Here is a 24896-nt window from a genome sequence, read left to right as displayed (position 1 = left end):
TACATGTCTCTGGGCTGTGTGTCCCAAGGAAAGCCCTCTGGAGCAGCTAGCGGCATGCTCCACTCATGAAGGCCATCACAAGCCCTCTGAATGCCCCTGAAAGGCGGCTGCTGGGAGCCAGCTGCTGCACAGGCCCCGTGGAGCCACTCAGGGCGGTTTGCCTTTGTGTTTTGTGGAAATGACCTAGGTTACCACCATTGCTTGAACTTCCTTTTTCTTTTTATGCTACTATCAATGTTCTCTGAATAATTGCCATTGCCAAACTAGACCGTCATAAACATTCCTGCTAATCCCCAGGGAACTGGGGAGGACGCCGTCTGCATCAGTGCTCACATGGAGGCGGGAGGGAGAGCTCCCTTCCCCTGGAAGATCCTGCTGCAGGCAGGCTGGCGCAGACCGAGGCCTCCGGCCCCGGGGACTGTGGGGTCCCCAGGGCCCTTGGGACACCTCGAGGCCAGTTGGCTCCTGTCCCCCTGTGCCTCAGCGGCCAGGCGGAGGGAGTGTGGGGGGGCACAGCTCGGCCCCCAGGCCTGGACGGCGCCTGAGGCCACCAAGGCCCGTTGCATCAGGCATGGGCTGCAAGGCGGCAGCCAGGCTGGGGTGAGGCCTGCGAGAGCTGCCCTTGGAGTATTGCCCACTGGGGAAAATAAAGTCATTGCTGGGTGCTTGAGATAGAAGCTCTTAAAGTTTGTTTGAAGCAAAATGCTTAAGGAGTGACACTGCAGGAGGCTTCGCTTTTGCGAAGAAAGGTGTTTTCTGTTAGCATGAAAAAAGTGCGATAACCGTTAGTGAGGAGGGGTGCACACGAAGTGCTGCCAAGTCCAAGGCGGGAGCCCCGCAGCAGGCAGCAAGCACCCTCAGCCGTAGCAGGAGGGACGGGAGCGGGACAAGCCGTAATCGCCAGCTTGTCCACTCAAACCGGACAGGGATGTGTCCTGGGCTGCAGCCCCTCTGTGCTCCTCACGTGTCCTTAGTTCACCCTGCAACACTGGCCACTGCAGCACACATGGGATGGAAAATTGGATTTGCTTGCAAAATAAAGTGAGAGGTGTCTCGCTCCTGATTTTTCTTCCGCAATGCAAGTGAAATGGAAAGCGAGAAGTGTCTGGCTGGACTGCCCGGAGGAGGAGGGAGAGGGAGCACAGGAATGGGGCCAGGGCAAGGGCTGGATTTAGGAACAGGGAGGGAGGGAGGGAAATGGAGAGGAAGGGCTGCCAGCGCTGCTGGCGCTGCAGGAGAGCAGGAAAGAGAGCAGATAAGAGGAGAGGAGGGAGGGGCAAAGGCAGAAGGGGAAGGAATGGCGGGCACTGTGGTGGGGAAGGGCAATCTGAGATGCTCTACCGCTGTGCTTGCTGCCTGATTAATCTGTTTTAAAAACTCTGGGACACCGGGGAGGACATCTGACGGGTTACCTAACACAGTTCCTGTGACTTCACCCTGTGCTATTTGTGCTCCTTCTGGCCAGCATGTGATCAACCTTTACTTGAATATCCCAGTGCCTAAAGTAGTTTTGGGTTGCACATTTAGCAAATATACATGGAAGACTCTGACAGTGTTTATTGAGATATTTTTCAGGGTCCCCTCATCGATGTTGCTAACCCTTTCCACGGGGGATGTCTGCTCTGGAGCAAAAGCAGACATGGTATTAGAGGCTCAGGGCTCTGAAATAGTTTGTGCTCCTCACTGCCGCAGAGAAGCCTACACTTCAGCCAAGCGTAACGTAAAACTGCATCCTGTAATTGGGGAACAGACTGCTGAGAAGAGTGACTTTATCACTAGATCCCAGGCCTATAAACAACTGGACACATCTTGAATGACATTTGTTTATATCAAAGCATCTGTCTCTTTTTCAGTGTGGTCTACTGTGCAAAAACTGGTGGTGCCTTGTTTGTGTAGCGCTTCCTATGTCCAGTGATAAGCTTACTAAAATTAGAAGTTATGGAATAACTTAGTTTGTAAAGGACATACTACTGACTACTGCTAGCTTGAAATTCAGGAACTTGACAAAAACTAATTTCATGTCCTGAATTGAATCCCTTAAATGCTAGTATATTTCAATCCTAAAGACAAATACTTTTCACCAAAAGAAAATCTTGTCTGTTAGTGATGTTTTTATTGCAAAAGAACAGCTAGACTATTCCAGTTATTAGTGACCTGTTTCCCACATGGACCATCCATGTTTATGCCTTATATAAGCCATAAGATATCCACCTTTCCTAAAGATCTGATGACCTGTAATTCACTTTTTTTCAGATCTTAATGTCCAGCTCACACTATCTCTGTGTGTTTGGGGTGGCTCTCTTCCATTTTTCCTTGCAAGAAGATCATATCCCGGGCTATTATACAGAGGAAGGGTTTTCTCTAGGTGCCATTGTCCCTAAGCACTATGTGGGAAGACAGTGAATGGTAGACAGCCCAAGAGTTCCTTGGGATTCATTGGAGACATCATACACCTTTCCACTTGCTCCTATATACAAGTCTCTCTGCCAGTCCTCTTTGGCTGGATCGTGTTGGACTAATAAGGTGATAAGGTACTGACAAGGTTACATTTAGTTTTCTAGAGGCACAGCAATCTGCAATACTGTTTAGGATTCCTCTGCATGCTTTTACCTCAGTACTCTTAGGTTTCTTAATCACACTGCACAGCAGAACTCAGACCCCTGCACTTACCAGCTGCTAGGACCCACATTCCTCAGAACCCACCAAGGAACCCATGTGGGTCCCACATGGGACCCACCAAGTCCTCTCTGCTAGGTGACCCACAGGTCAGCCTGAGGCCCCAGTCAAAGTCACCTGGCAAGTGCTGTTACCAGCTCACCAGAGCATGCCAGATTTCAGCCAAAGGTGTTTCCATGAAGGGAAGACCACGGTTTAAAGATCGTCCGTTGCTACCCTGAGCTTTCAAACCCTTGCAATATCAGTCCAAAATGAAGGTAGAAAAAACAGAGAGGCAGACAAAATGGAGTTTGTGGTCAGCACTCCCTGATATAAAGAGCATTCTTAATTATACCAGAAATATTTCCCAGATTGTCATAGTAAGCTACTAGCTTCCTTTTGTGAAAAATAACAGCTATATATTATACTGCTGAGGAGTGTCCTATCTTACAACCATTATCGTTGCATTGTGTTTGCTGTAGATCAACGACTCCATTCTCCAGTACTTTGGAAGCCGCACGAGAAGAGCAGTTCTGTACGCACCTCCTGCCCACCGTGAAACCGACCGTCAGCTCTGTCAGCGCATCCTGGCAAAACATGGATATACAGTCACAGTCCTTGAAAACAGGAGGCTGATGGAAGATCCCAGGCTTGAGGGCCCTTATCACAGTAAGAATAATTGGACTTAGTTAATTCATTAATTCCTAAATGTTAGCTATTGATCCAGCATTCTTCCACAGAGGTAAAGCTTATAAACTCTAGATGCGAGTAAGGATATAAGCCAAATTCTAGCCCTTCCCAGTTATGCAGCTAATTTTCCACAATTAGATGATTCTTCCATTAGATACTTCCTTCTGTAAAAAAATGCAGCGGAGTGATTCATCATATTCTTGACAACCAAATCAGATCAGTTTGGTTCCTGATGACTTCTCATACCAACTTCATCAATACAATAACGGAGTGATTTTCAGTAGAGCATTTCATAACAAAACAAATACCTGCTACATTTGATTCTTTCTCCTTTTCTCTCTTAAGGAAAAGCTGTACACGTGAAGGTACGCTTTTTCCTCTGGTAATGTTTTGATTGCTCTGTATGTACACACTAAGCTTGTTGAAGAACATGATACAGAAGAAGTACATTTTGCACTTGCTGCAGATGCTGGGGTAAATTACTGCTGGTTCTTAGTTCCTGGTGAAATTTGATCCATAGTTAAAGCAGGCTACTGAAGAAGTTTGATCTCTTGCACAAGGACTGTAGCTTTGTGGTGTAGAGTTATACTGTGCCTGATAGGGGAGCTTTGGGCACCAGTTATATATATGCTGACCATGTTTCAGTGCTCTTGGACACCTTAGAGGTATGAACTGAAACTGTGATCTCAATTTGGTCTTCTGTTGGAAGTCAATTTCGGAACTGGAAGGCTTTGAAAAAAATACACAGGCCACCATTCTGTCAGTAGAAACATGGTGTGGTTGGTTGTTTCTCATGCTAAGGGGAGTGCCGCTTGCATCATTCAGGCTTGCAATACATTCCTGGGGTTACCAGAAAGCTCAGTCTTGCTTCATGCTTTAAGCAGTCAGAGTAGTTTCATAGATGAAAAACATAATTATTTCTCATGGATGAGGCTGCTTAAAATTCAACCACTACTTTCAAGTTTCTTTAAGAAACTTTCTTGAAAATAAGGTACATGCAGCTTTCTTGGATGGCTGTACCAAGAAATAGTAAATTGTCTTCACCTCGCTCTTTATTTTAATCTAGTTTCATATGCACCTTTCAGCCACTCCTTGCCTGGAGTACTTTCCATCCCAGAGTGACAAGACACAATGGGTCCACAGGTTTTGCTAATGTCAGATGGGCTGCAAAGAAAAGATAGCATATCTGGGGACCATGTCCACCATCTCTGAAATAATTTTGTTTCAAATGGCCAAGGAAATGGGTATGTGAAATTCAGTTATGACTTAGAAAAAAATCACTGTACTAGATTTTGCTACAGTGATCAACTCAGGTTCAGGTTCTCCAATACAGGTTTTTACCCTCCAAACACTGCCTCTGCAGAAATCAACTTAACTGTGGGTAATTATATTTTACAGGCTAGCACCAGTACTTCCTGAAGTATTTTTCCAGTAATGAAAAAAAAATAATAAAACAGTTTTAGGTATTTTCCAGGAACATCCTACAGTTTCCAGCAGATGTTGGAGTATGTAAAGAAGTCAAATGGTTGCCAATTTGAAGTAAAGAGTAAGACTTTACTAATTCCATTTCATGGCAACATAAGTCTGCCTTTAACTATTCCCTGTGTTATGTAAGTGCCTAGCTTTAAAGTTATGTTTTAAAAACAAGAAGTAAGTAAAAGAGCATGTCTGCATACCAAACCAATGATCTTTTCTTAGAACTAAACAAGTTATGCTCAAAGTTATTTTTCTTTGCCAGTAGATGATGGGGTTTACTGTTCTGGATGGGATAGTACTCCTTATTTTGGAGAAGAGTATTTTGAGCTATGCTTTGTCATAATATTTTCCTAATAGGAGTGTTATAAATTACTAAAAAATACATTCCTTGAAGCCTCTATTAAAACGATACAGATAACGGACTGAGAAACACAGATCATTAACGTGAAAAGTCTATAAAAAGAGTCATTCCTTCTGACTTGGTATTATTTAGCAACTCTATCCAGTGCTTTTATTTTTGTGCAGTCTGTCTTACTCGTGTATCTTTCAAAGTTCACTCTAATTTTGAAAGGATTTTTTGTTTAGAATGGCTGAGAGCCAAGAGTCTAGCTGAAGTCATATATGGAAAAAAATTCACCGCAAAACATTCCTAACTTTTTTGCTCTGGCCCACTATTCATTTTGGGACCTGTTCTGCTCCCGTTTGAAACCCAAATGTGACAGCTCTGCACACTGATCTTCCAGAGAGATCCTCCACACCTGGCCTGCAGCACTGTGTTGAGTTCATTGCCGTCAGAGAGAAACATCAGAAGAATAGTTTTCTTCAATGGAAATTTTTCACTTCTTACAGACCAACCAAAACATTTTGAGTTTTGGTAACTGGAAAATAGTTGGCTAAAAAGGAAAAGGTTACCTTTTTTTTTTTTTTTCAGGCAAAGAGACTGTGGTTTATGGGTTTCCTATGAAGAATCTATACAGATGCTTTCTGCAGTAAAATATAAATTATTGAAACCCCTAATTTTTCATTGAAAAATAGCTCTGTCAGTAAGTTCTCAAGTAGCTTTGGTTGAACAAAAAGTAGCTGTGCTTTCACCATTCCTTAGCAATTAAACCCACATGGAGGGAAAAGCCCATGGACTGATGATATCTGTGCCTGCTCTGAGCTCTTTGAGTCTTCCTTTTGCAGCAGCCCTAAATGAGCCAGTTTTTCTGTAAGGTTTAACACATCTTTTAGTCTGCTGCTAGGATGGAGATAGAGAGGCGGTACTGTGTTCGTAGCAGATGATGGGATAGTCAAGTTTTGTGGAGAGCTGGGATTGCCACCTTGGGCATGCAGCTGCTGCTGGGGTGGATCCATTTAAGCATGGTCAGTATCTCCAGCATCTGTGGTAAGTCCATCGTGAAGCAAGCAGTTCAAATGAAGTTGGATAACAGCTGACAAGAAAGATATCAGGCGGTATTAGCTAGCACATTTATAAATGGTACCCTTGTTTTGTTTGCCAGCTAGGCAGAAGAAGGTGTGCTTGGTGTGTCCTCTCTTCCTCCCTCCTTTTTTCAAAGTGTGAGATTCTGCTCATAGAGATATAGCCTCTGGGATGTGTTCTGCCTTTGCTTCAGCCTGGGAGCAGGTTTGAAAATGGTGTCACACAGCTTCACAGAAAATAATAAAAGGATCAGGAGGAGTGAGAAAGCCCCACGCCTCCAGGCTTTCTCCTGGGAGGTTTTCTGTGCTGAGCTGCACAAGCCACAGGCCTTCCTTCCCTCAGCCCAGCACAGAGCTCTATCAGAGGTGAGTGGGATGATCTGCCTGGCTTCAGAGCACCCTTAGGTTCTCCCAGAGCGGCAAATGCCAGAGAACTTGCCAACTATTTTCCAGGGTCTTCTGCCTTCTTCCTTGTCCTTCCAGTCCAAGAAGCTCTCATCTCTGGGGCCACAGAAAAGATTAACAGGATCTGTGGGTCCCTATGGTTCTGTGATGCCCTGCCAACATTTTCACAACGTTTTTTAACAGGAAAGATTTAATCTCAGAAATTTGTTGCATTAAAATGCATTTCTACTCTCCAAAAACAACATTCTCTAGTTACTGTCTGCTGTCTGAACCTTTCCTGAATTCCATACTTTTCCCCAGATGACATCTTCTAAGATAAATAAACTACTTACATCTTTCTTTCTGGAGCCATCAGTTTTTCTTAGTTTCTTTGCTCAGTGTGCCTGCCTTATTAGTCAATGGTGACCCTCCCTTAAAAGGCATTTCCTTCATTTCTCAATTCTTCACCTTTACCAATAGTTACACAAATCTCAGAAAACTGCAGGCTCCAAAAAATATGTGCAGTTGTATGCTACAAATCTGACCAGCCAGTTTTAATTCATTCTGCAATAATACGCAAAATTCTGTTGTTACTGCTAGCTTTGGGAATGGAAAAGATTCTGCATAACCTTAATGATAGCCAGTCAGTTTGGCCATGGAAAAAAGCACATCTATTCAGGCTGCTGGCAAACTGAGTGCAACGTAACATTATATGTTCCCTGCTGCCTTAGAATGTTAATTTTAATAATTTGGTGGAAGTTTGTGCAATTGCAATGAGTGACTTTAAAAAAGAATCATAAACCATTTTCATAGTATTGATTTTAAATGATCATTTCCTATTTTTCGAATACTACAGTTAAGTATTTAAACTTTACTATGGCTTCTGTTTGCAGTTTGAGTGAAAGCCACTGAAGATGAAATTTTAGCCATGCCATTAGAAAGATTGTTATAGTACCTATATTGATTTGGGCTTTTTTTTTTGTGATTTATTGTTCCATAAAATAAGTATTGAACCCATCTTAGCTTTGGTCGATACTTACCTCTTGGGTCAATAAGTCTTGATATTTATTTCCATTGAAATCAATACCAGCTTCATGTCCTATTCATTCACCTGAGATTGTTAAATGGAGATCATATACTATATATATCCTTAAATTTACATAGATGAAAAATATTAGGTCTGAAGTTATTTCCTCTTTGCTGACTTTATCAATATGCACTGAATTCTGTTCTGTTTTCTGCTATTTTAAGAGCATGCTGTGTTTAAGTACTTGGCTGTGTAAATTAGGTCCTGGTTCCAGCATCTAACTATGAGGATGATCTGGCTTTTTGCAGATGTGGGAGTGATGCTTGGGTGGAGCTGCTCCAAGAACAGGAAGGGATGAGTGAGACAACAGACCCGTGGGAGCAAATCTGAGCAAACCTTGGCCCTTCTCTTTATGTGCTGGGGTCAAGAGATCTGTCTGGCATTTAAGGTGGCATCTCGTGGCATTACTTAGGTATTACAGCAAGGAGTGAATAACCCCTCATTGTCAAAGCAACCTGAATATATTCAGACATAACTAATTTTGTTGTAAAATGCTGATTGGAGAATTGTATCGTTACGGCAGGTATGGCCTCTGCTGCCTCCCTCACTGGCTCTCTATAGAGCACTCTGTTGCTTCCTTGTACCCAGCGGTCACTCCCTGTAAAAGCTGCTGCTTGGGGAATGTCAGGAAGCATGAGCCTGCAGGAGCAAGCACAGGTGTTCAGCAGACGTGGAGAGATGCTAGCTGCAGGTTTCTGTCTCTCTCTGAATGGTGCATGACTGAAGAAGCAGTTGGGGACAGACGAAAGAAAATTCTGCTTTGATTCTCCCAAAAAGCAATTTTCCAAGTCAGTCTTTGTCAATTTTTCATTTTAGTTTGTTGGGTATCCTTTGGAAAAATTGCTCTTTAAATTAAACCTTCATTTCCATGGGAAGAAAATGTCTGTGTCTGTTCACTTCTATTCACAGTAGGACTAGGAAGCAGAAAAATGTTGCCACACCAGAGTTGGAAATGGAGAAACTCATAGGATAAAAATCGTATGAGTCACTGTCAGAACTAGAATGAAATGCATGCTTCTTGCTGTATATCTTTATGTTATTCCTTTAGCATGTTGTATCACCCCTAGTACTCCTCACTATTCATACTTTTGACCAGAGGCTAAATCAGCAAAAGAATCAGCTTAATTGCTGACATCTGGCTAGCAGCAAGGTAGGAACTTCCAGAAGTGCTACTTCATAAGTGCAGCCAATAATAGTTTCCTCAGGGCTGCTAATTAGTCTAGAGAATAAACTACAGCCGTGGGTTTTGGAGGCCCCCAGGGCCATGTCTGGTGACTGTCAGACATTCATTTTTCATTTTCCAAGACATACTATATCAGCAAAAGTAGTGAGAATGAGAGCAGGTGATAGAGACAGGAGGAGACAGTGATGCTCTTTCTTCAATGAGTATGAAGACTGGTATGACTGGGGGGAACAGAGGTACTTGTTAGCGTAAAATATAAAAAAAGTCTGCTGCCGAGGAAAAAAGAACAATCTGTTCTTCATGCATATAGTAAATAGGACATGAAGTACTACAACAACAACAAAAAACTTATGTTAGATATTATGAAAGCTGTTTTGAGGGTAAGGCTAGTGAAGTAATCAAATTGATCCCCTGGAGCTGTGGAGCGTTCAGTCTTAGAGGTCTTGAAATATTAGGTAAAGTGATTTTACTGGATGTAGTGTTTCCCCGTGTGGGGTAACAAGATGGACTCACAGACTTCTTGAAGTCTACGACTAGCCGTGAGAGAATGAGGCAGATAAGAAGCTGAAGAAGGAAAACATAGTGATTTCTAAAGCAGATGGAGAGATTTCAGGTATGAATCAGCTGCGGTGACTCAGGGCTCTAACTGGGGAGCAAGCAATATGTAGTTTACAGCATCTTAAAATGCAAAATATTCTCAAAAAACCCAAACCTATGAGAATATATTCCTGACAGGAGTGGGAAAAAGGGAAGGGAGCACAAAATCAGTGGTGCTTAGAGTAGAGGCAGCTGAATTTTGAGAACGTAGAAAGCAAATAACATACTCTGAAATAGGGATGGTTTTCATGGGATGGCATGCAAACATCAGTACTAAGAGAACCAAATCTCCTAACTTAGTGAGTGGTTTTCTACGGAGTTTGAAATACATTAACAGAAGTAGGTAGCACTAGTTCTAACTTTACTTTTATTTCATTTTGTATTTTTTTTTAATTTAATTGTTTTTATTTTTAATTGTTCAGAGTACAGTTAGGAGGAGACCCTACTTGCTGTTTGTAACAGCCTCAGACAAGTTTCCATGAAATCCAACTAACTTTAGCAAACAATTATAAAGACTAAAGGCCTCAAGGAAAATTGCTGGTGTGTTCTGTAAACATCTGGTTGCCATTTTCAATTACAAGGACCAACCCACTCAAAGAAGCAGTTTAGTTTCTTTGGAACACAAATGAGACACTGGGGTTTTTGTTCTTTTTCATAGTGGAGAGTAAAGGAAATGTCAGGAATAGAGAGGTCACTAGATGCTCAGCTTTTATAAATACAAAAGTCTCTGAGAAAATTAAAGTAAATTGAAATCAGGTTCTGAAAGTGTAAACAACCCTGTAGAGGTAAGGTTAAATAAGCAGGACTGGAGATCCTAGCATGCCAGCAAAAGCACAAGATCACTCTATCATAAGTAAGTAATTTAAAATATTGTGCAAAATAATAATGGTGAGGCTAGCCACAGAAGTATTTTGCAGGTTACCGTACAAATACATGTATATCTTCAGATCTAGCAGATGTAACTTCTCTTCCAAAAATCATTTTGGTTAACTGTTGGTACAAATATATAGCTGACAGTATACCAAACTGGTTGGTTTCCTAATGCAAAATATATGTCATGTGAGTCCTGGGCAAAGTTTTGACAAGTAAAACATACACTTCAGAAGCATTCTTTCTGTATGTTGTTAAGCAAGAAGCTTCCTAAACAAGCTAAATGGGTAGAAATGTGATCCTCAGAGCATACTGAGTTACAAGCATACTTAATGTTTGTTAAACTTGTTCTGCTTCCTTAAAATGAAAGTTCATATAGTTTTAGGAAGAAAATGTATACCAGAAACATACACTGTCTTGATCACTTTTTAATTTTGCTTCTAGCAATTAAGCCTGGCTATTTGCCAACTAGTTGAAAGTGGATGCCTAATCTCATGCCACAGACAGCATTGGTTTCAGTACAAGACAGATCAGTTTCTGACAAACCCAATAAATGCTGCTCTCTAATGTCATGCTGTGGTTTCTTGTAGAAAATCCAAATCCATCATATATTTTTCTGAACAATATGTATTCTCCTTCCTAATTATTAGCAGAATATATTCATGTTTTCTACCAGAAGAGCACACAAACTATTTCTTTGTATCACTAAAATAAATCCTCTGTAGAATTGTACTAAAAACCCTGTTTCAAATGCACTCTGTTCCTTGAGAAAGGGAAATTCTTTATTTGTTCATAACAAAAGTATAAGGACATTGAACTTTGTCAAGTTAAAACCAAACTATAGCATTTAGTCATCAAGTTACCAAACATACCTTTCTTTGAATGTTCTTTTTAGTCATATAAACAGAACATACAGTCCAGTTTATGGGGCTGACTTAGAACTTACAATAATTAAAATATTACACGCTGATTACACAGTGAGCTAAAATTAAAACTTTGCTGGAATAAATTATGTCATGTTAATAGAATCTGAAAAAACGCCAGTGTCCAGGCAGATACACACATCAGCCAAAGGAAAGCAACAATGTGCAAGTCCACTGAAATTAAACAAATGCAAGGAATTAAGGTGTAAGTATACAAGCTTTATGATATGCTAGTAACACGCAGATCCTGTACAAGAGTTTGAGGCAATGTTTTGTAACTGTAGCCTATGGGATAAGAAGGTAACAGCAAATAATTGTTTATTCAAGTATTTTTAAAATGCTTCCCTTTAAGAAATTAATCCTGCCTCTGATAGGGTTCAAGCAGAGACTCTGATTTATAAATATATATGCCTGTTCCTAAATGTCAGATGATTGTCTACTAATATAGGTGCTGGGAGAGTGACAGTAAGTCTAGCCAGAAGCCTGTAGCAGTCCTGCCAGAGCACTCTCTCTAAGGGATTGTTGCGTTATTGTTGCCCAGTGTTTTGGCTGCTGCAAGCTGTGCACCCTTTTTGATGCACTCACTGGCTCTGAGCCCTGGTCAGCTGTGAAAAGTGTGGTGTCTTTCATCATTGTGCTCCCATTTTAGGTAGAGGCATTATATACCACTGAAACCAAACCTTTTTTTTTTTTTTTTTTTTTTTTTTTAACTTTAGCTACCATGACTTTTATTGGTTCAGATAGCAAAAAGCTTATACACTGTGTGGGCCTTCATTGTAATTTGCAGCCAGCCCACTCCATTCCTAGGTTCAGATTCCAACTTTCTCCAGCTGCATCCACTTTCAGCTGACAGCTCTTTTGAGTGCTGCATCCCAAAAATGCCCCAGACATCAAAAGCGCAGTAACCACCCACAGGTTAGAACATGTTTCTGAAAATTTCACGCACCGTATTGTTCTTACACTGACTTATTTTACATCAAATGGGAACCTTTCCTTCATGAGGGGAATGATTATTCTACCCTTCTGATGTTCATTATACTCCCTCAAGGTTTATTTTTCAATGTAATATTGAATATTCTTTTATTCAGCTCCTGAGATTGTCCATTTGGAGGTAATCCTAGTTTGCACAGATGTTGAAGAGAAAGGAAGCTTCTCTGACGTACTCAGAAATCAAAACTAACTATCCCTCAGTTTCAAGTTGGTCATGAGAGCTTTCAGATTTCTGAAAAAAATTATTTCCTACAGAAAACTATTACTAAAAATGACACCTACTTTTTGATTAGAAAGGAAAAAACCCACATATAATTAATTTTTATAATTTTTGGCAGGCGTGTTTCCTTACAAAACAGTGTCCATTTTTCACAACAGAAGGGCAAAATATGGAAGGAATTTGGATTAAAAAGTAAGAAAGGAATAGGATTTGAGCAACGTTAACTAGTAGCAAGATTAAAAATATATAGTCTTAACATATTTCCTCAATGGTGCCTCACATAAGTAAAATATATTCAGACTTTGATAGAGGGAAGGACAGAAGAGCCAAGTGGTATGCGTTTTGGAAAGTTTGAAACAAATGATTCAAGGCATAAAGTGTTTCTATAACAAGTTCATTGTTGTAATGACTTTGTTTCTGACATTTGTGGTAATGCTTTCCAAAATAAATATTTAGCTGTAAAAAGGAGTTTCATTTTTAATTTATAGCAACTACTAAAAGTGTGTATGTACATAGAATATACTGAGTTCTTCTGCATTGTGTTCTTCATTCTGCAAGATGAATCTGGCAGAACCACAGTTATTTTAGATGTCAGAATACAGCTCAATTGATCAGTTTTTTGAAAAAGGACTTTTAGTGTAAAATGGTAAAATAAGACAAAACCATATTTTCTTTATTTGGAAGAAAACCACTGTTTGCTACAATGCTTTTTTTTTTTTAACAAGGGATAAAATAGAAAACCTATCAGCATACCAAAGTACTTTGTTAAACAGGCTGATAAACAAAATAAGAACAAGACCTAGCTATTTTGGACCAAATCAAGAAGTATTTGTCTGTCTCAGTGGGAATTAGGCATTTCAATATTTTTTTTTCCATCTGGCTTCAGCAACTCTCTCAAAAAAAAGAAAAATCCTCACTCCAGTTTTCACAACCACAGGGAGGCTAAGTATCACTGGAGCCTGTCTAGAAGTCAACCTTCAACAAAAAATAATTGAGGTAATTTTCTGTAAAGAGTAGGCTGAAGACAAGGACTTCAAACACATAGAGTTTGGCACGTTAACCCCATTTTCACTTGGAATTAAGTGCTATGGCTTTATAAAAAAAAGTTAGAGGACCTCTGGAGAACGTTCTAAGAACAGAAAGAAAGAAGTATTCAAGAAAGTCCTAGCACAGAAGGTAAGATGTAGACTAGTTAGGTTGCTCTCTTTATGACAGGATGGTGTGTGAGGTAGGAGAAAGCAGCAGGTTTTTTTCTTTTCTACCCAGCTCCATGACACATCTAATTTACATCCCAGATGTTACAGTACACATTTTTTGCAAATCTAGCAATGTGGGGGTGTCTGTTGACCTTCAAAAGTGAGAAGTCTGACCCTTCATTTCTTTAAAAAGTTTGGAGACATAATTTTAACATCTACTTTGAAGTCCATGTTCCATGGATGCTCTACATGCTAATCATGATAATGTCTGTATCGCCGACTATCACTACTCATGGCGTGCTAGGTGCAGCGTAGGGTACTGCATAGGAAACACTATCTGTGTGGTACAGTTGGAAATCTCCCTTACATTAGCCATGACTTAAGTATTGCATCACTGTCTTCTGTGGTTTTGTCTAACTCTTAAATAAAATGGGTCAATTCCCTAGTCCTGGGGACAAGTGATGCAATATGGCTCATGTCCATGTATCTAAACTCTTTTCCCCTGACTGAGGGTGGCCTGCTCTTCGCTGAGTTTTAGGAACTGTCACTGACTTGAGCTGTCTCCTGGGGCAGTGCATGGCCACCCAGGGAGAAGAAAACAAACACAGCAGATGATTGCAGACCAATGGTTGAGGCTGTGTCCTGACACTGTTTAGTTTAGCCATTGCCTCTATTCCCAAGCTTCTCTTTTTCAGTATTCTGATTATTTCCTGCCTCTTGGGTATTAAGGAATCTGACAGATTAATTAGGATTGGCATAAGATGCCCGAGTGCTGTAAATGCAGTGATCAAGGGCTGCCTTTTGGACTTTAAAATATGTCTGTGTTTCTTGCGTATGTGATCAAACACCATACTTTTAGCATTGTAATTCTTATCCTAATTCATTGTAATTAGAATGAGACAGGACATTAAGACAAATAAACCCATCTACTCCTTAGCAGCTTATCCTAAGGATCCTCTATATCCTTAGAACAGAAGAGGCTGTTTTCTCAGCTCTAGCACAGTTTCTGTCCCTTAAAGTCAATGATGAATTCTCATTAGTGCCATCATTCAGAGGGCTTCTCAGCTCAGCTTCCTCATGTCCTGCTGCAAAGGGTGGGTGTGGTAGAAAGGCTGGGGTGAAGGGCAGGTTGGAAAGTGTACTCAAACTGGCAGTTTGGTTTCCTTGGGCAGAACTCCTCTTCCCCAGGCACTACTTTTCCATTGAATCACCAACTGAATCTTCTTTCCAGCTTCCAGCTCTTTCCATTTGTTGCATGCGCCTCTCTAAACACCCAGACTCTTCCTTGTAAAAGTAGCAGGATCAGCATGCTTGGTAATAGTCCAGTGGGAAAGATGCCTCAGTACCTCTTGTTTTTGTTGTAGCACCTATGCACCCACTCATCCAAGTTAGAGATTGCCAAATCCAGCAGCCTGACAGAAGTGAGGCTGATGCAGATCTGTGTCCCCGTGTCCAACCAGCAGTGATGCTGAGCGTGTGCTCCCAGCTGGCACACGCACACACCTATACACCACATACATACACACACACGGCTGGCCACACAGATCAACACACTCAGCACTCCCACAAACATGAACAGCACCCATGGCCTCATCCACTCGCCAGCACTCACACATGCACTCGTACACCCGCTCCAGCTGCTACCATCATGGACACATGGGTCTCCGAGCCCTGGCCCCCCTCCAGGGGCTGCACTGAGAGCCCCGGAGACACACACACACGCACACACACACACACGTGCGTGAGAGAGAGAGAGCCCTGCTGCCAGGAAAGAGTTGGAAATGTAGTTTACTGAGAAGACAGGACAAACTGCCCTGACCAGGTACAGGACTTGGCCAGCCAAGAGTAGCAACCAGCTCACTGCTTAGAGATGGCAAGCCCTTTTTATCCCTTTATTCCTCTTTTTGCCATGCTTGTTCCTCTTCAAACCACCTTGATACCTCCTTTTCCCCACCTTTGGTTCTTCCACTAAACAGCCCATAATAAGCAATTGGGAAATGCTCTTACCATGCACCTCGTAATGGGTCCCAAACCCTTAGGCAATGCACTTCCCCCCCTCCGCAGGTCCACAAGGTACTTTGGGGCTCCAGTTCACTCATCGTGATGGGCACTGGGGCTGAGTCTCCCCTGGGACAGCTTGGGGGGGACCAGGGCAGGGGCTTGTGTCTCTCTGACAGGGTTACTGGGGTTTCCCCACCCAGCATCGTGCCTCTGTGCTCCTTCCTCTGTGTGTGTGTGTGTGCACGTGCATGTGCACATGCATGAGAAGAGTGTTTTGTGGGCAGATCCCTCTCCTGGGATGTCCCTGGGAGCAGCCGGAGCAGGGTGCTATTTGGGTTCCCCCACCTGGCACCCCCACCGGTTCCTCTGGGCTCTGTTGGGCACTTCTGTAGATGAGCTTTTTATCACAGAACCAGTGATCGCAGCACTCCTACTCTGCTTATTCAGCAACAAAGACATGGGTCTGAAAACTGTAACCCGTGTTCCTCTAAGTTTCTCACAGTAAAATTACAGAGCTTCTGGCCTAAATTTCCTTTTTATTTTTTTCCCTGAAAAAATAATTGGAATTTTAGTAAAAGTTTCTGTAATAGAATTTTTGAATCCTGGTGATTTTGCATCAATTGACTCTGTTGGTTTTTAATCTCTCATGTCTGTATCCAGCCAAGAGGAGTTTTTCCTGTCCCCGGTGTGTTCTTCATTGCGGCATGTGTTTGTGTCCCTTCTTTTGCCACTCTGCTCTGTGAGTGACAGAGGTATCTACCTCACATATTTAAACTGCTACTTTCCTTCATGTTACCTGAAGTTTAAATAAAACAACTTTATAATAAACAATGGGAGATCTTGACAAACCTTGTGAATATCAGACCAGAGCAGGCATATATGCATACAAGCAGTGCACGGTTAGGTACTCAAAAGCTGTGACAAGCACTCTTTTCAACTTTGATTTGACTCACTTGCTCATGATACATCCTTCCACTTCATGACCATATGCTGCTTTTTCACATGATTTTGCCTCAGGGTGCACAGAACAGGGATAAAAAGTTCTTTCCTGGATATAGTCCCAAGAGTTATCAGTTAGAACAACTTGGATCACATAGCAGTGAGGGTTGTCCAAAGGCAATTTTGTCAGGCAGAGTCTTCTTCCTTGGCACAGAGCAGGATGGAGCTATTCTTCTCTCTCCGCTGAGGCTCGGAGAGCTGAGCGCCCTCTTCCTCATTGCATGAAGCAGTGTGGTTTTCCTCCCTCAGAGGGATGCACGTGTGAAAATCTGGTAATATTTTGATTTATTTCCTTTGATCCATGCATGGTGCACTGCCACCTCTCATGCTCGGCCCCAAACCCTGCTACCAGGACAGGGACGTCATCGCAAATTTTCCGATGCCTATGACAGATGGAGCATATGGACAATAACTTCCTTAACTATAGAGTTGCCCTCCCCATGAGCTTCTTCACCCCAGTCTGATCCTTACACGTCTCAGCTGCATGACCCTCCTCCTCCCCACATGCACATCCTCTCCAGGATGAAGAACCTGGTTCTTCATCCCAGTCTGCTGTCAGTAGACTGCCTCTAATATCTCTCAATTGGGTTTGTCTGTCAGACAGTTTCCTTCCCCACCTTCACAGCAGGTAAGGAAGCACCTGCACAGATGGATTAGCTGAGCTTTGGCAGATCTGTGAGAGCTATGTGCTTTAAGTAGGTGTCAAGTACTTCCATCCCAGAGAAGGTTAGGTCTCAGTCCCACAATGTTTTCTTGTGTGAGTGAGAAACATATCTAGCAGCTTTGACTGTGGTAGCCTATCTGGTGTATTAAATATGCATAGAGTAAGAATTCCAGCATTTGGGAGCAACTAGGGATGTAAACCTTCTTAGCTTACGTACAAGTTGAGCATACCATATTGGATTACTAGATGCTTTTGGTTTCAAAGAGGCTGGCTATGCAGAAAATACCCATGTGTGAGAGCATACCAGAGTAATCTGAATATTCATCCAAAGCACGGTGTGTAAGCACAGAAGTGGAATAACAAGCTTGAGTGTTTGAATTGCCCTGATGTGTTTCCCATTGGGTCAGGACTACATATTTTCCTTTTGTTTGCTGTTGAACTCTACTGTAGCTCAGAAAGTATTTCGACAGCATATTTTCATAGCATGAGTTGACAGATTATGTCATGATAAAACTATAGGTTGTTAGAGTTACAATCTGTAACACAACTCAGTGGAGAATTATTCTTAGCCTGACATGGTCTCTCCCCAATAAACTAAGAACCATCTAATGCACCTGTCTCACATATTGCAGTACTCTTCTCCCCATGTCAGACTAATATAATTTTTGAATGTACTTTATTACTTTTATTTCCAGCATTCTACTCATTCTTTGGTTGCACAGAAAAATATATTGATATAATTAAATAACACTGCAATTTTTTTGTGCACTACCTTTTGTTGTCTTACAGACAGTTATCTGCAAATTGAAAAACACTGCTTTAAATCATTTGCTGCAGGTCTGCAAATTCTTTCGTTGTTGTCTCTTATAGTAGGGTAATTTGTTGACTAAAGAAAGGTTTGTTAATCTATTGAATGATTGAATGTGATATAAATGGAGAAAGGATTGTCCTCTCTCTTCTTCATTCTTGTATTTATAGCTGCAATAGATTTCTTTTGCTTCTTTTAGAGAAAGTCATCTGCCTTGTATTATCAGTTACTCCAGTAAGGAATACAGTAGCTGGTTGACTTGGTAGGTAGGTCCAAGACAGTTTTAGAGTCTGAGACCAGGTGGAAAAAGGAAAACATCTTGCCAAATTTGAGAAGAGTTCTGAGAGAAACAGGTAGCTCTTGGCTTGTTACACTAATTTATTTTTGTACCCTTAAAATTCTGCTTTGGATTGAAAAGAAAAGCAGGCTTGCAGCCTGGCCCTTGCTGATATAAGGAAACAGTAATAAAATAACTCTCTCTTTTTTTTCAGACAAGAGTGGAAGCATTATGCCTCCCCATTTGTAGTTAGACCCAACACCTCTCCGCAGTATTTGCAGAAGAGGTACAGACTAGTCGAGCATTACCCTGTTTTTATGGGTCAGGCACTGTGATAGGACTTCAAATGGCTATTTCACTCCCCAAATGCTGAACTCAGATGTGACTGTGCATTAATCCTTGAGCACAGGGCGATGTTTTGTGCTAAGCTGTTCAGGGACAGATGAGCTGTCCTGGGAATTAGGCTGGTTCCACTTGGTTCACGCCAGCCTCTCCTCCACAAAGAATGCTTCGCTTGGCGCTTCAGATCCTCTTAGTTATGGGGTAACTGAGCCAAAAGAAAACCCTGATCATCCTCAAGGGGGGTGAATAGTGACTGTCCTCAGGATTCCTGCAGCCTTTCCCTGGCAGCCATACAGCCACTGTACAAAGTATTTTGTGAATGAATTGACTGCGTACCACAATCTCAGCCTCATACATAGGGCGGGGGTTTTTTTTACACTTATAATACTACACTGCAATTAATTATTTCAGTGTTGAAAAAGATTTCAGCCTAATTTGTCTGGTTAAGCAGGTGGTTACTGGACTGGACTGTGCATTATGGCAGAGTACAGTCAGTCTCAACAAGTAGCACGGAGCATGCTGTGTGAAACAGGGAGACATTTGCACATGGACAAGTGAACAGCTGCTTTCCAGAATAGTTCAGAAAATATCAGAAACCTCGCCATCTTTTCCTACACTTTCTTCACTTACCATAGTGATCATTTCTTCATTGTTGTTGTAGTGAGTTCAAACTGGTGATAGCTCATGACTGTCAAGAGCCACGCCAAAAGAAAAATTAAAATACCTCCAATAACTACTTCTTTAAGGGGAAAATGCCTGCACACCTATGAGACATTCCTTTAGGGAAAGCCCTACAAATAAACAGCCATATCAAAAACTTATAAAAGGCGGTATCATTAACAAAGAGAAAGCATTCAGTCCAACAAGCGGCATTCTGATCTTTGCACAAGTGAGACAGCCGAGCTGCCATAACCAGAAATAGTCTTCAAAGGATATTTTTCCCTGGAGCGTTATCAGTGAAGCTCAGATCTTCAGAGGTGTAGAATTCCCACGTCCCCAAACCCCGTCACGCAGCCTGCCTGATGCTGCTGCCCTCTGAGATGCTGAGGGGCATAAAATCCCGCCCAGAGTCCAGAGCCAGGCAGTGAGGCAGTAGTTCTGTCTTTCAGACATCTGGTAGTTCTTCCACTCTAGTCAAGAGTTTATCTTGACTAGCAAACTGTTGCCTCCTATAAATTGACTACATTGCAGGGATGAAGCCTGCTTTGTAAAACATATTCCTCTGTCTTTTTTAAAGTTGGATTTGTGCACAAGCAGCTACTTGCATAAATATGTGCCTCCTCACCAAACACAGTTCAATCTGTGCTCACTCCATTACCGTGCAGGAACAGAGTTTGACTTTTCTTTTTCGCTGTGGACTATGAGGACTCATGATACATGAAGCTAAAACTTACACTCTTTTTTTTTTTTTAATTCATCAGGATTACAATATGCCAAAAGTATATTTGAATGCAGTTTAATGCATCAGTACCTAGACAATATCTTTTCCTGGAAATCTTCTCTTCACAACCTTGCAGCTCAGAGATGCCTGGGAATATGTTTCAAGTAGAGCTGAGGGGAATTTCTTTAAAAAAAACATCATGTACAAATCTCAGGATCTCCCTTGTCAGGGGTTCTGTAGCCTCCTAAAGTAACCTAAAGTATTCCAGTACTTCATCCTTGTGGTCAGAAACTTTCTTTATATAATCTTCGATGCAAATTAAAATGTTTACTTTGTATCCTGCCTCCAGTGATTAAAGAGGACAACTGATTTTGGATGGGTAAAAATTTATTCTATGGTGTAGTGGTTTAACCCCAACCGGCAACTAAGCACCGCACAGCCTCTTGCTCACTCCTCCCTAGTGGGAAGGGGGAGAGAATCGGAAGAGTAAAAGTGAGAAAACTCCTGGGTTGAGATAAAGACAGTTTCCCAGGTAAAGCTAAAGACGCATACACAAGCAAAGCAAAAAAAGGAACTCATCACTACTTGCCATGGGCAGGCAGGTGTTCAGCCACCTCCAGGAAAGCAGGGCTCCATCACACGTAACAGTTACTTGGGAAGACAAACGCCATAGCTGTGAACGTCCCCCCTTCATCCTCCTTCTTCCCCCAGTTTTTTTCTGAGCATGACGCCATATGGTATGGAATATCCCTTTGGTCAGTTGGGATCAGCTGTCCCAGCTGTGCCCCCTCCCAATTTCTTTCCCACCCCCAGCCTCCTTGCTGGTGGGACAGCGTGAGAAACAGCAAAAAACTTGATGATGTGTAAGCACCATTCAGCAATAGCTAAAACACCCCTGAGTTATCAACACTATTTTGGTCACAAATCCAAAACACAGCACCATACAAGCTACTATGAAGAAAATTAACTCTATCCCAGCCAAAACCAATACATATGGGGAAGGCATTTCCTATCACCTTAACCTTGTTTTAGAGAAAATGCATCAAAAAAAAATCAAAATTCTTTTGATCTTCTTTGTAGTTCAAATATGTGGTAGGTTGACCCCAGCCAGCGACTAGGGACCCACCAGCTGTTCACTCACGAGCCCCTGCAGCAGGATGGGAGAGACATTTGGAAGAGAAAAGGCAAGAAAAACTCCTAGGTTGAGATAAAGAAAGTTTAAAAACTGAAGGGGGAAAAAAAGGAAAAAACCCCCAGGTGATACAAAGGCAATCACTCAGCACCCCCCATCAGCAGACTGATACCCAGCCAGCCTCCAAGCAATGGCAGCTTTGGAGAGACTACACCCCAGTTTTATTTCTGAGCATGGCATCATGTGGCATGGAATATCTCTTTGGCCAGCTGGGGTCAGCTGTCCCAGCTGTGCCCCCTCCCAGCCTCTTGCCCACCCAAGCCTACTTGCCGGGGGTCAGAGTGAGACACAGAGAAGGTGCTGACACCGTGCAAGCACTGCTCAGCAATAGCTAAAACATTGGTGTATTAACAACACTGGTTTGGTCACAAATCTAAAAGACAGGACTGCGCGGGCTGCTAGGAAGAGGATTAACTCCATCCCAGTCAGACCCAGTACAAGGTCTTCTAAAACCCACCTGCTTCTTCTAACCCTCTACCAAAACCATGTTTTCCAAAACTGGGAAATGATGTTACTGGTGAGGTATGACCAACACCAACCACAGCAGAAGGATTCTGAAGTACAGAAAGATGAGCATAAAAGATGAAAATTGTATTTGATTTTCAAAGTTCTTTCATTTCAAAATTCAGAATGAGGACCTTAACACTAAAAAATGAAATCTCAAGCTATGGTATTGAGATGAAACGTACTCATTTGGTTAAATCAAAGACTACTTTTCTGTGTTTGCACATAAGACATTAAAAACTCCATGGAGCTGCATGCATCTAAGTTTTCCTGCAAATTCCAGCCTCCAATGCCATAGCTCATGGGGAGAAAGTGATAATTTCAAAGGTAGGAATAAGATTACTTCATTTTAGAAATAACCTCCAGAAATTCTTGAAATTCATCTATAAAATGTATATGCTGTAAGCTTAAAACCCCACTAAATCCTACAGTTCTCATTTTGGTTTGGTTCACTTTGATCTATAGTATCAGAATACAAAAACTCTCTGCAGAATATTTTTATAGAAAATATTAAATGTTTTTATTGGTCTCTGCATTGCTATTTCTGCTGCTGCTAAGAACATGTTTGCTTTTCTCTCTAGTTTGTTATCTTTTAGATTATTTTTCCACATTAACTGTTTTAATTATTCCAAGTAACAAGTCAGAGTCAAAGCCAATGAAAACAGTGGTATCTTGTTGAAAATTATAATTTGCACATTATATCAATTTTCAGTTGAAACCTATTGCTCTGAGTTGAATAGCATGTACTTTGACTCATTCAGAATAAGAGTAATTAAAGGTGGTCACAGCAGACTGGAATCAAAGTATGCTGTACTACTGATTCTTGGATTAGCAACTCGAGTGGATATTCTCAGGTAAACACGAGATACACATCTCAGGTACACAAACACTTTTTAAGATGGGACTGCAAGATGAGGCTACAAAGACTGGAGGAGAGGAGGGGGAAAGAGCTGGCAAAAAAGATAGGTAAATAAAAGCATCATGCTGCCAGCATAAGCTGTATCCACATTAAGCTCAATTTGCCTGCATAATAAGATGTAATTCTGCAGGTGAACGTTCCTTGTGTAGGCAAGGCCTTAAATAACAGGCTGAACTAAAAAATCTTGGTTTGAAAAGATGCTGAGGGAGGGGATGAACATACAATTGTGTATTCTCATCTTAAGTTACCACTCTTCTGCTTGTCCAAATGCAAAGTAACACAAAGCAGTAGAGACTATCTCCATGAGGGGGGATTTCTTGCTGTTTAACTGATCTACTGCTCCCACATGCTGAGCTCCACTTGTTTGCTGAATAAAGCAAACAAGATTTCTGTAACTGTGGAAAAAGATTTCTTTACGTGGAAAAAGCTTCATGCAAATTGCTAGTACTTAAATTGTTCAGATATGAAGTATCCATTTTAACCATCCACTTCAAATGTCCTGTCAAAGCCCGCTTCTGGTGTGAAGTCTGCAGGAAACCAGCAAACTAGTGTGTACATTGAAGACGGAATAATATGGACATTATTAATGCTTCTTCATTAAACATCTCTAAAAACATTTTGAAACACAAGTTATTCCATGCAGATGACTTGTGTTATTACTGTCACTTTTGTTCTTCCTTTCTCTTTTATTGTAGACTGTTTTAGCTCACATATTGTATCTTGCTTTACTTTAGAAATAATTTCTGTGAAAGGGATCTTCTTCTGTGTTAAAATACAGTGCTTGACAGTTTGGGATCCTTTGCCTGGGCCATTCGGTGTTACTGGAATATTAAGAGCACTAGCACTTTCTTGCTGACATATAGTTTTATAATTATTACATTTGCAGAAGGGAGACAGACTCATGGTCTCATGATCATAGATGTTCATTTTCCACAAAAAAATAAGCTGTGAGAGGAATGACACAGGCAATTTCTAGGCTATATCTATTCACAGAAGAGTCTGCTCCAAAACTAAATAACTGTTGTAACACATACCTCTTACATTTTTGTTTTCCAAGAAAATTTTTTCACGTGTAGTTGATTAGGAACGTATCGATATTTAAATAGAAGTCAGACTGCTCTGTCAGCCTGAATCTGAGAGACAGCACTAGGTGTACGCTGTTTTTCTAATAGGAAGTCTCCTGTTTTCTATAAATAGACATGTTGCAGTTCTGATTGTTCTGTACTGAAATAACTGGCTAGATGTCTAATTACTCTGAACAGAAAACACAAATAATGGCAGGCATTCAACCCCTCCTGAAAAATTGTTCCTAGCAGTTAACTGTCCTACTTCCTGGGCACTGGCTCAGAAACATGCTAGGTCTGAGGGCCCTTTTTCCTTTCCTTTTCTTCTCTTTGGTACATTCATATCCATCACTCTGCTATGTCCTAAAGGCAAATGATACACGGTGCAGCATATCCTTTGGAGTCAGGGATCAAATTCATCCCTGGCCAGGATGTGTAACAATAAACAAGGGAAGGAAGTGAACTGCTTCTGAGAAATGGAGTTCCCTCCAGCTCCCTTTCAATTTGCACACAGCTAGGCATTGTGCTTTATATGTAATTATAATGATTTATTCAAAGGTGTTTACTAGTCAAAGGCATAACATCTTGCTTATCTGATAATTACATAGCTGGTGAGGTCATCGAGTAGGTTGTTAACACTGTCAATCTGTTGCACTAAAATGAAGTATTTGCTTGTACGTTTCTTTAATGATTCATTTATTTCCTATCTGTGCCATTTTTATCTACCTGCAGGTTTTTGTTTGTTTCTTTCACAAAGGAGCACACAGTGAATCTGTCTTGCCTAAATTTCACATGCCTTAATTATTTTTATACCATAATACTGGTTCTCGTAACGTGAAATTGAAGAATTCTTTACAGTAATGGATGCAGCATAAATGAAAATTCATCTCTTCAGCTTTGTCACACTGCTTATAAACATAAAAAAGGTGATAGTTACTTTCATAGTCCTAGACCTATTCTGCACAATCAGTTCATTACTGTACTTAACGTAAATTGAGTGTTAAATCTCCTTAAGTGAAATCTTCACCCTGCTTGGCATTTGCGATTGTGAT

The 24896-nt window shown here is 41.3% G+C and overlaps 1 protein-coding gene across 3 annotated transcripts in view; it reads left to right on the top strand.

Moving 5' to 3' along the window:
* Positions 1–24896, top strand: part of CPED1 (cadherin like and PC-esterase domain containing 1) — a 156654-nt gene that overhangs the window by 9275 nt on the left and 122483 nt on the right. For all 3 annotated transcript variants that reach the window (XM_075493254.1, XM_075493246.1, XM_075493264.1), the window contains exon 3: positions 3138–3324. In XM_075493254.1, coding sequence (XP_075349369.1) covers positions 3138–3324 — 187 coding nt within the window. The remainder of the gene's footprint in view (positions 1–3137; positions 3325–24896) is intronic.

Source organism: Mycteria americana, chromosome 1 (assembly GCF_035582795.1).
Source record: "Mycteria americana isolate JAX WOST 10 ecotype Jacksonville Zoo and Gardens chromosome 1, USCA_MyAme_1.0, whole genome shotgun sequence".
NCBI classification, from domain to species: domain Eukaryota; kingdom Metazoa; phylum Chordata; class Aves; order Ciconiiformes; family Ciconiidae; genus Mycteria; species Mycteria americana.
This window is presented reverse-complemented; position numbering and strand designations above follow the sequence as displayed.